The sequence below is a fragment of the Vidua macroura genome, chromosome 4, assembly GCF_024509145.1.
Source record: "Vidua macroura isolate BioBank_ID:100142 chromosome 4, ASM2450914v1, whole genome shotgun sequence".
NCBI lineage: Eukaryota > Metazoa > Chordata > Aves > Passeriformes > Viduidae > Vidua > Vidua macroura.
The window spans coordinates 34,413,217-34,428,826 of record NC_071574.1 but is presented as its reverse complement, the minus strand read 5'-3'; the positions used below and the strand labels follow the sequence as shown (position 1 = coordinate 34,428,826).

General features: G+C 37.5%; 1 protein-coding gene across 1 annotated transcript; it reads right to left on the bottom strand.

The window, feature by feature from the left end:
* Nucleotides 1–996: 996 nt before the first annotated feature.
* Nucleotides 997–15,610, bottom strand: TMA16 (translation machinery associated 16 homolog). The gene is made up of 7 exons (XM_053975947.1): nucleotides 15,510–15,610; nucleotides 14,263–14,375; nucleotides 8,634–8,671; nucleotides 7,766–7,850; nucleotides 7,162–7,310; nucleotides 2,631–2,673; nucleotides 997–1,239 (listed from the first exon to the last, which is right to left on the bottom strand). The coding sequence occupies exons 1-7, from the start codon at nucleotides 15,510–15,512 to the stop codon at nucleotides 1,068–1,070; spliced, it is 603 nt and encodes a 200-aa protein (XP_053831922.1). The 5' UTR covers nucleotides 15,513–15,610; the 3' UTR covers nucleotides 997–1,067.

The following is a 15,610-nucleotide window of genomic DNA, read 5'->3' as shown; positions in this document are numbered from 1 at the left end:
AAAGAGGGAAGAACTTAATATACACATTAACAGATTTAACACTCATCAGGTAACTCTTGCTGCACAGCTATGAAAATATACACCTGGATGTCTTTAAAAGAATTCTAGGAAACCCACATAACTATTTACTATGACAAAGTCTTGATTGTTTAGCACATAGAAGTGTACTGGGGAATCACAGACTAGAAAGATCATCCACCATTAGCAAATAATTATTTCCACATAATTAACAGGCGTTTGAGCTGTGACTACTACCATGTGCACAAACAGTTCAGCTGTACTGTGACTTCTGTGCCCAGACAACCTAATACGCACTAAGATATCCTACTTAATGCCTGCTGTGAAATTATCCCTAGTTCTGCCCTTGCCCTTTTTCATTCTTTTTTAAATTCATTTTACAGCTTTTAAAGTGATAACCTGCTAAGAACTTTCCTGAAAGACACATTTAAAAGCATCTAGAGTTGCTTCATAAAGCAAGCCTACTATTGAAAAGTCCTGAGCGGCTTCAATTCAATTCTCAACAAAAGGGTTAGAGAAAAAATATGGGCTAAGATATATTTAAAAACAGACTGCAGGGACTTTGATTGGCTTTTTATCTGAATCCTGCAATAGAGGTTGCTGAGGACAGTAATTCAAATTCTCTTGACAAAACATAAAATACTCGGTATCTTATTGAAGCATTTCCAGATCTCTATGATCCTCACACAGATTATCAAAGAAAAGAAGGTACAAGAGAAGAGTTCCTCATGTTTAACAGATTATTGCAATTACCACAAAATGGTAAGGATTTCTGACCACAAAGTATTCCAGCCTGAATCTAGACAGAAAAGGTACTCAGCTAGCTGGGGGATTTCAAGACATAAATTTACACAATTAAGATTTTAAGTATTTATTTATAGTCAAAAAACTTTATCCAGTAATATACAGCTTTACCCAGTAATATTGTTTACTCTTTACCATCGGTAGATAAATAATAAAAAAGCAACTAACAAAGCCTTTAGAAATACAGTTAAATTTTATTTTTGTTTCCAGTGAAAATTAAAATAGGTTTCTTACAATTCCCTTCACTATTTCAGCTCTTGAATCAGCTGGTGCTCATCAGGGCCCACCTCTTCTTTTTCGTTCAAGTCTTCTTTTGCTTCTGCATCTGTCACCTCAGGGTGACTGCAGGCAGCATCCCTAGCTGACAGCTTTTTCATTTTGATGTTTGGCAGTTTCCTCAGATCACCATCCCATTCTCTTAAAGAGAAAAAATAGGTAATGAAAACCAGTTACCAATAGAAAAGAAGGAATGGCAGAGTTAATTCACATTTCCTCAGAAGATGCTAACTCAAGTGAGGCGGCTTTTCTAAGTTATCCTCTGTCCCACTATGGTATGAATAAGCACCAAAGATTTCACCTGATTTTGTACACTACAGAAGATGTAATTTCTCTATGAAGAAATAAGTACTTTCATATGTGATATTCTGAAACAAAAATATATTATTCACTTTATTCACACGGACTTATTGTACCCTCATTTACTTTTGGCCACCTGCTTTTAGGTTTGTCTTATTCAACTTGCAGTCTGGTAAGCAACAGAAAAATGTCAGAAGAGTTTCTTCATCTGGATGCTTGATTTGCATATGTGACATCACATGTACGTAACTCCCTTGTGATTTATGGTAAATGTTAACATGTTGTATGACTAACTTCAAGAGAACACAATGGGTTAGTAAACATTAGTTCACATGCAGAGTGTATTATTTCAAAAGGCTGCATGAAGGAGAACAGGTTGTTTTAAATATAAGTCAAACTCAGTACTCGCTTAATAGAATGCTTTCTTGATTATAGTAAGTGCACTTCATGGATAATTTTTCTCAAGGGCAAAGACAGTATTTGTCAATTATAAGATATGTTTTTCCTTTAACAAAGTAATACAACAACAATTCTATCTGATGTCCCTGTTTAAGAAGTCAATTGCATATTTATAAATACAGCAGTCTCTCTTCTTTAGAATTTCTGGCTTTATTCCAACATCCTGTAAGTATGACTTCTGGCTACATACCATCCCTGCAAATTGGTGATACAGAATTCCTTGCAACATAAGCATTCCTAAGTTGTTTTTTTTTTTTTTTCCTCCTTTAAAGTATTTCACTTGATAGAGCTGTCAGCAAAAATGCTCACTCAGTCTACTACCAGAACATACCAACATGCTGGCCCAGATGAGCCAGCAGCAAGTTTCACAGCTCCCAGATCTTTTAACTGGATGCAAGTTGTAAATTCATTTAAGATTTCCAACTAGTATATACACACATACCAACACTACTGTGAACAGCTGAAGTCAGACATTTAGGTAAAATATTATCTAAGAATATTGAGAAAAAAGTTACTTAAGTTATAGAAATGGCATTCTAACTGTCAAATCTAAATCTTCCACTGTTTTAATGAATAATTGGCACAGGTGTTCAGCTTGTAACAACCAAGAAATGCCAAAATAGCAGTGCCATACCTAATCTGCTTTTTCAAATGACAAATTCCTTGGCAGTTTTGCTTAAGTTCCTTTTTTTAAAAAAAAAAGATATACAACAGGTGAACTTCAGAAACACTATTTTGCATAAACAGATTATTAGTGATAATAAAAAACCTACCTGAAAAATTTAAGATGCTTTCTGTTCATAATGTCTGGGATTTCTAATAGGAAAGAAATTAAATTCTATTAGATGTGTTACATTATTCAAGTGAGTCTCATTTCAAAGGAAGAAATGTGAGGTAAATGGCCTCTAACCAAAATGGCTACATACCTCCACTGCAACCAAAGTGTTCTGAAAGAACATATATACAAATAATAAAATAAATATAAATAATAATACAAATAAATATAAATAATAATACAAATAAATAAAACAGTAATACATACATATCTGTATTACCTTTACTAGTAAAAAGGAAGGCAAATATTTTGTACTGAGACCTGTGGAACAGATCATTTTGCTTTTTTCCTTCCACAGTAGCCAAAATATTCCTACTAGAGTGTAATTTATAAATTTAGGCAGATTTTTACACAGGATGCCAAAGCTGCTTTGCCGCCATTCTGTCATTCTTTTCTTGGTCAGTGCTGCATGTTACAAGCAGCCTGTGTTTAACATCACCACTAATTTATGGGGATTTATACCTTAGGAGCCTTGACACCTTCCCACAGTATAAAACACCTTATTACTGTCTATGAACTGTACAGATTCCACAGCCAGCAGGCTCTCAACAAGACAGATGTTTTCTACCTCTGTAACATTAAATCCACTTTATTTTAGCTCTTAGAATTGTGACATTTCAGCAACTTTTATACTGTCCTTGAACAAACAGTTCTGCTTTTGTTCCTCTATCAATTTCCTAAAGTTTTACAGTACTAAATAAAATCACGGTATCAATGCAGGATTATGGATGATTTTGCTACTACAAAACATAGGATGATGATACCTGTGCCATTTATCTTTGTGGCCAGACAGTCCTTACTATTCAGAAAATTATTCCTTCCTTTCACAACTGGTTATGAAGTTAGCAACTGAGGAACAATAATATATGCAAAAAGTTTTGATAACAATTACAGTGATTTCTGCAGACTGCTCCTCAGTAAACAGATGAGGTGATACTGCTCACAGCTGAGCAAGGCAAGGCAAAGAAATGTTTACCTAATGCTTTTTTGGTCTGCTGATTCCTTGGTTCCATGCCACAATCCATGCCAAATATCCATGCCACATTAGGTCCATCCTTCCCAATAAAGCCTTGAAACAAAGTCATGGTTGCTCTTGCTTTCTTTGCAGTCCCCTGAACTGCACTCATGGCAGAACAGTGCCAAAGGCTGGAACATCCCAACTCCCGCAAGGGAAAGCAGTTTTTCCCTTCTCCCAGGTATTTTACAAGGAGCAATTAGTGCTACTCCATTTGCCCCTAGTAGTCCATGTGGTGATGTCCACGTTGAGTTTGGCAGATAATATTTATATCATCAGATACATTGTTTATATAATCAGATATATCAGATAATGTTTATCTATCCAGGGCTCACCAACATCATGAGAAAGCAGGCACTCTGAGAGAAAATTCTGTGACAAACCAAGATTTGGCACTGGCAAAATTTTTAATATGGTTACATATGTGTTTACAATATGTTACACAATAAAAACTACTGAGTTGCAAGATTAAGAATAGAACTGTGTGTAGAAATAAAGTAATTATATACTGCACAGTAACTGATTTTCTAAATTATGCTGGATTAGTAACACTTGTCTAACTCAGCTGCATCTCCTTAGCATGCAACAATGCTATGTTTTTTGCTGCTGCTCGTGAACTCCTTTATTTGCTTTAAAATGTTAAGTCATAGGAGCATGTTTTTCTGAACTAAAGGCATTAAAAAATGTAAGAGAAATATGGAACAAGAATTAGTGGCACAGAAATGAAGACAGTATTTTGGGGAGTAGATTATTGTCTGGCACTTCTAAGACAAAGCAGTCAACAATTTATACGTTTAGCAAAACAGCAGTGGAAGTAAGCGTAAGCAAATACTTTTTAATGTTTCTGACCCTTTCAGATAGTTTTACTTTTCCTTCTTTTGTGGATGAACAAACAGCTTGTTAAAAAGAAGGAAACTGTAGATGCTCTTTAAGCAAAAAATTATTCAGTTATACAATAATGATCACTACAGAAAATAGTAGCTACTGTATAGTACAGAAGTTACATTAGCAGATATGTGGAAATGATACATCTTTCATCTGAATTAAACTGATTTCCCTGTAAGGTGAAGCCTCCAGAACTAATTAATAGAACTAGTGTATTTAATTTAAAAAGCCGCTTTCCCCCAAGATTAGTATTATGTATCTAAGAGAACACACAAGGTATTTGGAAGCAATTATCAAAAATGGATGATGTTCGCATGAAATAATGATGATGCTTTTCCACTGAAAGCATAACTTTGGGTTACAAATAAATAAATATCTAGCATTGCCTTTCAATAGCTTTGCTATAAACATGTGAGACCAGATTAAACAGAAAACCCAAATACAGAAAAATGAAAACAAGAGGAAGAAAATTGCAGTAAAACTATTGTAGATATATTTAAGGAGTAAGGACAAGGAGCTGCTAAACCTCAACAACATCACTGATAATGTTCCCTTTATAGCTACTCTTTGTTTAAAAAATGACTAAAATTTACTATATTTTGGGATGTCTACCACTTTTGTAAACAAATGCTTACATTTTGTAAAGGATGAGGTTTTCATTTACATATATCCTTGACAGGACAAGAGGAAATGTCCTCAAGCTACACCCAGGGAAGATTCATGTTGGACATGAGGACAGATGTTTTTTCATTTAAAGGGTGTTAAGCATTGGAATGAGCTGCCCAAGGAAGTGATGGAGGAATCAGCAGCCCAGGAAGTGTTCAAGAAATGACTAGATGTGGCACTCAGTGCTATGGTCTAGCTGACATGGTGGTGTTTGGTCAAAGGTTGGATTTAATGATCTTGGAAGTCTTTTCCAACATAGTTGATTCTATGATATAAATAGACTGCATCGAATTTTAGTAGACTTTCACAAATGAAAAGAATACATACTACGCAGTCTCTTCACAGCAAATGCACATGCATACAAGAAATAACTGAGTTCAAGAACAGGGGACAAAAAAACCCAACAAATCTAAGTCAGTTATAAAAGCTCCACTCACTAAAGCTTCTAGGATTAATAATGAGCTAGAGGCATAAAAGCACTGTTTCCAGCTGATTTCCATTTATGCCCAATCTCTAATTACAGTATTTAGTTGCTATAGTACTTAGCAGCAACTATTTTCTCTGAATGAACACTGTCCTAGACAGAGAGCAAAACCTGCAGCAGCTGTGATAACAAATAATGAATTATTTGAAAGTGTATTTAATATGTGAAGTTGCACTGTGTTCTCTGAATGCTTTACTTACTAATTCTATAATAACCTCAAATTTTGCCTACAATATTTCTAGCTTCTTCATTATTTTTATGTTGTGTTTGTGCATTTGACATCTTTTTCTCTAGCCTTACTGCCTCTTTTTCTGTCAGCTTTCCATCAAGCAGTAAGGACAAAAAGAACGAAAATTTAAAAGCAAAAGCCAAAAAGAATACATTCTACAATTAAGCTGTTTGATAATAATCACAGAATCGATTTTCCTATTACTTTTTCCCCCTCCTTCTAAGACATCAAAGATGATGAATGAAGTCATACAGATATTCTTAAATTCCTCTGCCAGCCACGCTGGCAAAATTTTTAAGTTATTAATTTTCTTGGGTTTTGCAATACATATCAGGGTGTGCTGATTTTGGCTGGGGTAGAGTTAATTTTCTTCACAGTAGTTAGTACAGGGCTGCATTTTGGATTAGCTGGAAATGGTGTTCATGAAAACAGGATGTTTTCATTATTCCTGAGCTGGGCTTGCACAGATGAGACCCTTTCTGCTCCTCACCCCAGCCCACCAGTGAGGAAGCTGAGGATGCACAAGGAACTGGGAGGGAACACAGCTGGGACAGCTGACCAGGAAATATGACACACAACCCAAACCCTGCTGTTCTCTGAAATCTAACTAAAGAACAATGTAGATTTTTCATGTTTTACCCAGCATATTTTACTACTAGAAGGACCAATCATGTCTGGATAATACTTTAACATTAAAGCCAAGTTCACCACTCAGCTTCAACATGCACATTATTGGTTAAAGCAAAATACAAACATTTCACTGCTTATCTTGACTATCCCCAAACAACTCTGTGCTTTTTGTATTTTCATTATCTCTTTGTCTTTCTTCCTTATTTCACCAAACTATTGCTGCTTCCCTTCAGCCTAGTTCCAGCCATCAAATGAAGGTCCAACCAGCTGCTGTAGAGAATTCAAGGCAAGTGCATTAAAAACTCACTTTAGTTTGAAAAATAGGTTATATATGCCTGCACTGAAAAGGCAGTACTACTGAAGATGCACAAAGAAAGGCAAAAGTAGAATATATGAGTCAGATCTCCACCATCTTTTTTTTTCTCCTTTTGTTCACCATCGCCCTCCTCCCAGGTAAAAGAGAATAATGTAAAAGAGAATAAGGACAATGTCTAGAAAGTTTGCTTAGATTCTGGCCTTGTGAGCAGAAGGACTGAATTCTCTCTAATACTTTTACTTACCTATTCCATAGCCCTCATAGAGTTGTCTTTCACGTTCTATTGTCTGCTTGATGACAGTTTCCCGTGAACCATGCTGTCTTCCTTGTCTGCCTTTAATACTGTTTTGTAATTCAATCTGCTCCAATTCAGCATTGAATCGACACATATAACTGAAAGAAATGAAATGCATAAAAGGTAGATGCAGTCATACAAAAAAATTGAAAACAGAATTACTCTGATAAATTATTTTACTAATTGTATTTATTTTCTTTATTTATTGGAGAGTCAAGGAGTAAGAAGTATGAAATCTGAGTGTTCAGGTATCACAGAATAACCCAACAAGCAAATGCACGTGATTATACTGTCCAAATCATTTAAAGTCCTCCACACACTACAAAACTAGGGATAAACTTCAATAATTAAAAAAAAAAAAAAAAAAAAGAAAACTACTTATTTGAATAATTCTAGTATGACTATATATGTCTCTCAAGATTTGTCACTGGCAACAAAATCAACTACTTGATATTATAATTAGCAATCTATAGAAGTCCTCCTCTGAGTCATCATCACATTATTTTTAAAGACAAGTCAAGCTTTTTAATCTTGTTTTTAACACCAGTCTTACTTTTCAATTAGTTCACCAGCTTCCTTCTTTGTGTACTCGATTTTACTGGGATCAAGGTGACTTTGAAACCATTGCAGTTTTTCTCCTACAAGAATAAACTTAATATTAATGGTTACACCAGCACTGTAGCATCAATACATATTAAAGTTTCTCGAAGTTTTTAATTGCCCCCCCATTTTTCAAGATTTTGAATGGCATCACAGACTCTTGATACTGTGGGTACGAGGTATGAAGGCAACTGTAACAGGAACATGTCTACATCATTTCGGATTTATTTTATACCTCCCTTACAGGAAAAAAAAAAAAGTTAGGCTTTGTTTTATTAGAAATTAATTGAAATATCAATATATCAATTAGGAAGGAAACTTAGAAAGGGGGAAAAAAACAACACAGTGGCTGAATAAGAGTTCTAATCATCACATCTGTTTTAAAGCAGATTAAATTGAAAAGCTGCAGGATCAATCATATGGAAGAGAAGAATATTCCAGGTTGTATCTCAAAGTTTTGAATTTACTTGCTAACACAATGTGTCTTTTAAGCTACATATATGATCTTCTTTTACAAGCAATTATAAAAAGCTTGGAGGCCAAATAAATATGTGTACAGATGTACAAAACACTCATTTGGTCTGTATTGCTCTGCTGTTGTATACACCGACTAAAGATTAGCTATGCTCAGCCCCAAATTCAATCCTGTATATATTAAGTGGGCATGTCAGGTATTTCAGTGTTTCAACCAAGTCCATTTGAAGATTGCAGAATCAGATTATAGAAAAAGAAGCTCTAACTGGACATCTAAAAAGTTGGTAAACTTAGAATCTCTACTAAGAAACTGAATACTGTACTCAGTAACAGAAGTTTCTGCTTACCAATAATACTTAAACGCAAAGCTTTGTCTGTCTTCAACCTAGCAGAGAAAAAAACAGATGTGTTAGCCAGGAATAAGTACCACATAAACAATGACCTTAATTTTATTCTCAAAAAGTTGTTTTTTTTTTTCTGTCACAATGGAAGTCAAGATATAATTTCAAATAGAAATATTTGACAAATTCCAAATAATGTAAAACTTTTTCTATTTCATCCAAAAGATCTACTTTCTGGTAAAACTGCTAGCTGAAATTTGTCCAGTTTACCTATCAAGCTAAAAAGTTTTTTGGAAGAAAAAAAGATGGAACATTCTTCTCAGAGTGCAACAAAAGTAATTATACTGAAGAGCTGCATTGTCACAATTTCCTTAACTATTTCTGATATTCTTCTGGTATGTTTAATGAGTTGGGAGATTTCACTGCATTGCATTCTTGCAAATCAAGCATGCAATGTGAAAAATACCATTCTGCTGCCTGAACAGGACTATTTTGCACATCTACATTCTAAAACACTACAAACTGCCACTTGCTTCTGCTAGGGCCACTAAAACATTTATTTATCAAAGCAGCGAAGTACAGAACCACCATCTTCTTCTGGACAAAAAACCTTCAGTCTCCTGGTACACACAACTAATCTCAGTATGAGAAATAATGAATGATAGGCTCGGATGTTGCCTTATTGTACTTTTTATAAAAACCTCACCTCAGTGACTGCTAGAAGACAATAGCATTAGCAGGGAGGCTAATCAAATCAGGTGAGTCAAAGGAACTTCCTCTCCTCTCCTTCCACACAATGAGTAATAGCTTTTGTACAGGGAAGGAGAGGGTAAGACCAGGGACACAATCTTGTGGCAGGCTGTTGTTTCTTGATGATTTTTTTCTTCACCCACCTTCCAAAAATCCTCTGTTTAGGCAATGATTATTAATAAGAATGATTAGTGGTTTTCTTGATGTCTACTTTAAAAGTTTTTTTATTTACTCTAATAGTAAATTCTACATGTTCCTTCAGCAGCTTTTTATCTCAGATATTGTATTCAACTGTTCTACTCTAAATACATGAATAAGTATTTCCCAAATCAGATTACAAACTCAGTATTTTTCCCCAATAATATCCACACATACAAATGCCATCTATGGCTCTGAAAAATGAAGATAGGCTTTTAAAATAAATAATTTTAAAAGCTAACAGTTTTTTACTTCCTCATGAAGAATCTGCAAGAGCATGTCACAAAGCATCATTGCTGCAAGCAAGTAGAAGCATAGTGGGTCAAGAGAGATTAGGAGGTTAGACAGGGGAAAACTTCAGAAAAAGCACACACAGAGTTCTAACCATTTTACGGTTGCTTACCCCTAAGGGGTCGCTTCACACCCCATCACTGTAAAAAAACTCCTTAGATGTCATTATATCACAGCATGTCAGTATTAGACTGGCTTATCTGTAATGAAAATGCACTGACTCCTAAGAAGTTTATCGTGCATGCACAATAGAAAGGGTCTATTTTGACTCAGGAGGGAAAATGACAGAAAAAAAAAAAAACCCACAGCTAGATTAGCTTTAGCTACCAGAACCAGACAGGCATTTCTGCAGTTGCAGGAAAACATGACTGGTGTTAGTACATCACTACTACAGAGTTTCATTAATTTCCCACTATGGTCAGGTTTCCTAAAGTGTAGAAAAGTCTACTACTGCCAGCGAAGCAGCTATGGCTGTCTCATAAAAACATCCATGTAATTATTTAACAGAGCAAACAAGCTGCCTAAAGGAATAAGAACTCACATGTAGATTAAGAGAGAATAAATTGGTAGTAATACACTGGAGGTTGTTGCTGCTCATTAGACCTTGAAGACAATTGAGAGGAGACAGATGCAGGCAAGAAAAAGGTGTAATTGAAGTGAACAAGATGATTTAAGATTGTAGCCAATTTTCTAAAAGCAATTGGTCTGTCTCCTCTTATTATGGTTAAGATTGGTCTTTTGTAGTGCAGTCACAGTTTCTGGACAGTAAACTTATAACAGCTGTCATATTTCGTTATGAATGCTGCAGTGAAGAGTGGACAATGGAGCCCATAAAAGACTTCTGTGATTTAATGCAGAATTTCTCCCTCCTTTTTCCCAATGCTGCATTTTAAATATTGAAATTCCTTACGGATAATGTCTACCCTTTTTTACTATCTAGTTTGGGCAAAAGATACTGCAATATGCATCTCATAACTTAACGCAATTTTCCTTTCTGTATAACATAAACAGGAACATTCACAGTAGTTGTCTTCCCTCCATCCTATAGGAAAGTTAATGAGCAAATAGAAGCCTAAACTGTCTCCAGTCCTGAATTCTGTCTCCAGACAAGCACCAAAGCAAAACTCAACCAAACCAAAACAAGCAAAACAAAATAAAAAAACCACACAAACCCAAAAACATTGACTGATACTTCTATAAAAGATATTCTCACCCTCCAGTGACATACCATTCAAGGGTTTCCTACACCCTACATCTTTGTGTTAAATAGTAATCAACACATAAAATGTATGTATGTTCAAAAAGTATTACTGCATAAATTTAGCCAGCCACAATTAAAGCATCCTCTGGCAAGGAAATCCACAGCTTAATACAAATAGTACAGATGACCTCTGTGGACTTCCTACATTCACTGAATACTCTAATCCAGTTTTCCATTCTGCAGAAGTGCACTAGCCTGTACAGAGAAATTACCTCCCTTACTCAGACTTAGGGAGATCAGAATGAGAATTCCATTACTAGTTTTGTGTCCTATTCATATTTCAGACAACTTACTTCTACACAATAACAACCATGGTCAAAAAATGCCAGATTTGTAGACAGGACTAAGGAAGAAAATTCTGTAGAGATTACAAGGCAGCTTCTATTTACCACCAAATGATGTACTAACCTTCCACCAGAGAACAGGGCTGTCATTCAATAGAAGCAATTTGGAAAATTGTTTAAAGACATTTAATAGACCTGCAGAAGCAATGCAGAAGAACAAAACTGGTGTGAGCTATTTCTTTTTCCTGAGAGTGTAGGAGTGGAAAGCTTTCCTCCATTCACAGCATCAGAAATTTGTCTTGTCTTTTTCAGAGCTATGCAAAATGAATCCAAGCCTCACCATTATATTACAGAAACTGAAAGCTAAGTCATTATAATAAAAAGTTCAATACGTATTTAATTCCCAATATTAAAAAAAAAAAAATCCTGAAAATTTACCAAACTGATAGTTTAGATAATAGAGATTAAAAGAAATTGGAACCCTTAACAAGTCTTTTAAAAACACTAAGGGGAAAAAAAATCAACATTATTCATGTCTTTCAAATGAAATTGCTCTTCAAGCCAAGACAATAGAGAAAATAGAACATAGAGAATTGGAGGATGCTTTTCATGCAACTGATTTGTAGAACACCACAACAAAAGTGATCTACAAAGTACAGAATGTTAGTTAACTGTTCAGGCCCCAGAAGCATAAGATGTAGAAATCTTATTTATAAGATATAAAGAAACAAAATCTAAGATCATTTTGCTATCACAAAATGCTGTGGATGGTCAAAATTGACACACTATTCTTGGTGGAATGGTATCCCTATGCAAAATGAAAGGTTTCATCTTTTACAATCAGCCTACATTGAAATAACAAGGATAGGGCTTCTTCAAATACATCAGCAACCAAAGGAAAACTAAGGCTAATGTAGGCCTCTTACTGAATTGAGGGGGACCCTGGCAACAGAGGACAGAGAAGGCAGAAATACCAACCATCTTCTTTGCATGGGCCTTCACTGCCAAGAGCAGCCCTCAGGAATCTTTGACCACGGTTAAGGAATGTTAGAAGGGAAGACTTTCCCTTGGCCAAGGAGGATTGGATTACAGAACACCCAGGCAAACTTGACATCCACAAAGCCATGGGCCCTGAGGGATGCGTCCATGAGTGCCAAGGAAGCTGGCAGACACCACGGCTAAACCACTCACAATTATCTCTGAAAGGCTGTGGAGATGAGGAGAGAAGCCTGAGGACTGGAAGAAAACAAATGTCACCCTGGTCTTCCAAGATGGTAAGAAGGAGAACCCAGGGAACTACTGGCCAGTCAGCCCCGCTACATCACTGCAAAGGCGACAGAGCACCTCATTCTGGAGGCCATCTCTATCCATATGCACAACAAGGAGGTGATCAGGAGTAGTCAGCATGGATTTACTAAAGGTAAGTCATGTTTGACCAACCTGATAGCCTTCTATGATGAAACAACTGCCTGAATGGATGAGGGGAAAGCAGTGGATATTGTCTATCTCAGTTTCAGCAGGGCCTTTCAACTTTTTGCTGTTGCAAGAGGAAGAAAAAGTAGCACTCCAAGAAGAAACATCAGCACTGGTGTCCATATCAGTGTAACTCTAACCACACGAGACTGTCACTAAAAGCTTTGAGTGTGCCATGTCATAATGAGTAATCAGTAAGTATTGCTCCCTCACTAGGTTTTCTTGTGTATGTTTTTCTGTATGGTGAAGTCACAAATGGAAGCACTACGAATCAAGCAAGATTAAGTCATCTTTTGTGATTAAGAGCTGTGTGCAGTTGTTATTACACAAGGTGAGAAAGCTAGGGGACAAAGTGGTCAATTTAGCAGTAGGAAAATAATCTGCAATAAAAATGTACTATCAATAGTCAGAGAGCACAGAAAAAATACAAAACAGCAGGGAAAACCTCTTGCACATTAAGAAACTGCCCAATCAACACATGCTGCTTGTGAATTCTTGCAGCAGCCCTGCTGGAGGTTACATGACTCCACTGTGGCAGCAAAGGCCCCCTTTTAGTGAAAGCAACAGTGCAACTGCTGTGGATAAGGCTGTACATCAATCCCAACAATAAACCTGCACAGTCTCAGGACCAGGAGTTTCCAATTTAACACCTTCAGACAAATGAGTATTTGGGCTCAGCCCACATGGTCCATCCAGACACTGCAGTTTATACTGCATTTTATAGTTTATATAGTGCTATACTATACTTAGACTGAAAATGCTTTAAGCTAGCTTTAGTAACTTCCTAAATAAATATATTTATGCATCACAACGAGCAAACTGAGACAATGTAATTTAAAGGCCAGTCTTCACCAGCTGTGTTTTCCCTCTGTGGGAAGGGGAAGTAAAACTTAAAAGCAGAAAAACAAACTTGCCATGGAACAGCACAAAATCACCAAAGAGGAGGTAACTATACAGTTTTATTCAGAAGTCTGTCAACTGTATATTCTGGGTTTTCTTTTCTATTAACTCAGCATTTTAGCAGAAGCAGCTAGACCCTAAGCAGGATTCTTACTGAACTTGAACTAAAGCCAAGCTAGGTGACTCACCTTCATGTGAAATCACCAGCATCGTGCTATTCAGATTATCAAAGGCAAGAAATCTGACTTGTAAGGACAACATTCAAAGTAAAGCAGCAGAACTACACACTTTGTATAACCTGATTTAATGCATGTAATCCTGTCACTTCACATGGCCCAGCAGCAATATTAAGTTACACAGGCCTTTCTGTTTTCTTGTGGTTATATCAGCATAACAGTCCATGTCCACCATCACAAATGAAAAGTATCATTTGTGATGTTATTCTTTGATCCGTACAGAGGTTTTGCAGTCAACTTACTTTTCTTTCTTTTCCTGTTTGTGTACTTCCCTTGCAAGCTGTGCAGCTTTTCTGCTGTAGGGATGGATAACTTTTTTCTCTTGCTTCCCTCCTTGAGGTTTTCGTAACTTTGGCTGAAAAGACATCAAAGATACTATGTACTAACAGGGCTGAGTAAAACATGAAAGGGAAGACAGAAGTACACACCATGGTAAAGACTGAAAAGGTCATGCACTGATAGCTATGAGACCCCTTACCTTTCAGTAATATGTTATCAATTTCACTCACTTCAATAACAAAATTACTTGAAGCCAGTACATGCTGTAACAAAACCACTAGAGCACAGGAAATGCAGTAAGAAATCTTACATAGTGACTACTGTCAGAATACCTGCTTTCTAGAACTCACAGCTAGGAAACTAATATTAGCTCTCTGTACCTCTGCAGAAAAATGTCCCCAGTCAAGCTTCTATGTGGGTTTCTGACAAGAGCCTCGTGTAATTTGAACAATGTAATAAAAGTGATTTTCTTGTTCCTCCCCTGAGATCACTGGAATGCTTCACACCAGGGAGCAGCCAGAGGCTTTCCTTCTCTACCCCTTCACACTGCACAGAGAGGGAATACCACTCACGACTTTCCAAAGCATGGTAATACTACTCTAAGTTATGCTACTTTCTGGTGAGAAAATGTTTGAACAGAACTGAATGCTTTATGAAATAATATGCTATTTAACTGCACCCAAAAGAAACACCTTAAAGCAAGGCGGCTTTCCTGCATCACAATAAGTGGCCATCAGAAAACGGACATTATACTACATCCAATTCTCTGCGATAACATCAGTGCTTAGGGCTGCGAAAAAAGAGATGGTGTCAAAGACACAGCTGTTCTGGCACCTCGGGAAATCTCAGGTGGCGGCACTCCCCTCCTGCTCCACCGGCGGACCGCGCTTCCCCCGTCCCGCGGCCGCCCTGCCGGGAAGGTCCAGAAGGACGGGAACCCCCTCGGGAGGAAATGCAGCAGTTTCTTTGTGCGAGGTCGGCTCACCGCCGGTATCGGCCCACAGGGCCCACGGCCCGCCAGCGGCCTCGCCTCTCCAGGGACGCGGTGGGGCCGCTCCCGAAGGGAATGAAGGGGCCGGGAGCACCGCGTGAGCAGCCACCGCCGTCCCCAGAAGCGCAGGCTGCGGGAGCCGGAGCCGCACCCCTACTCCTGTCCCTGTCCCTGTCCCTGTCCCTGTCCCCGTCCCCGTCCCCATCCCGGCACACGCACCATGGCGAGCGAGCTTCCTTCCGGTGCCGCGGTGCAGCAGCCTCAGCGCTCCGGGCGGGCGTGCGGCCGGCACGGCGGGCGTTCCGCGGCTGCCCCGCTCC

Excerpts from the sequence above, each read along its gene's own strand:
- TMA16 (XM_053975947.1), bottom strand. Across the intron at positions 7,851-8,633 it reads TTTGCGTTTAAGTATTATTG|GAGAAAAACTGCAATGGTTT; the intron begins GTAAGCAGAAAC and ends TTATTCTTGTAG. Across the intron at positions 7,311-7,765 it reads GCTGGTGAACTAATTGAAAA|TTATATGTGTCGATTCAATG; the intron begins GTAAGACTGGTG and ends CATTTCTTTCAG.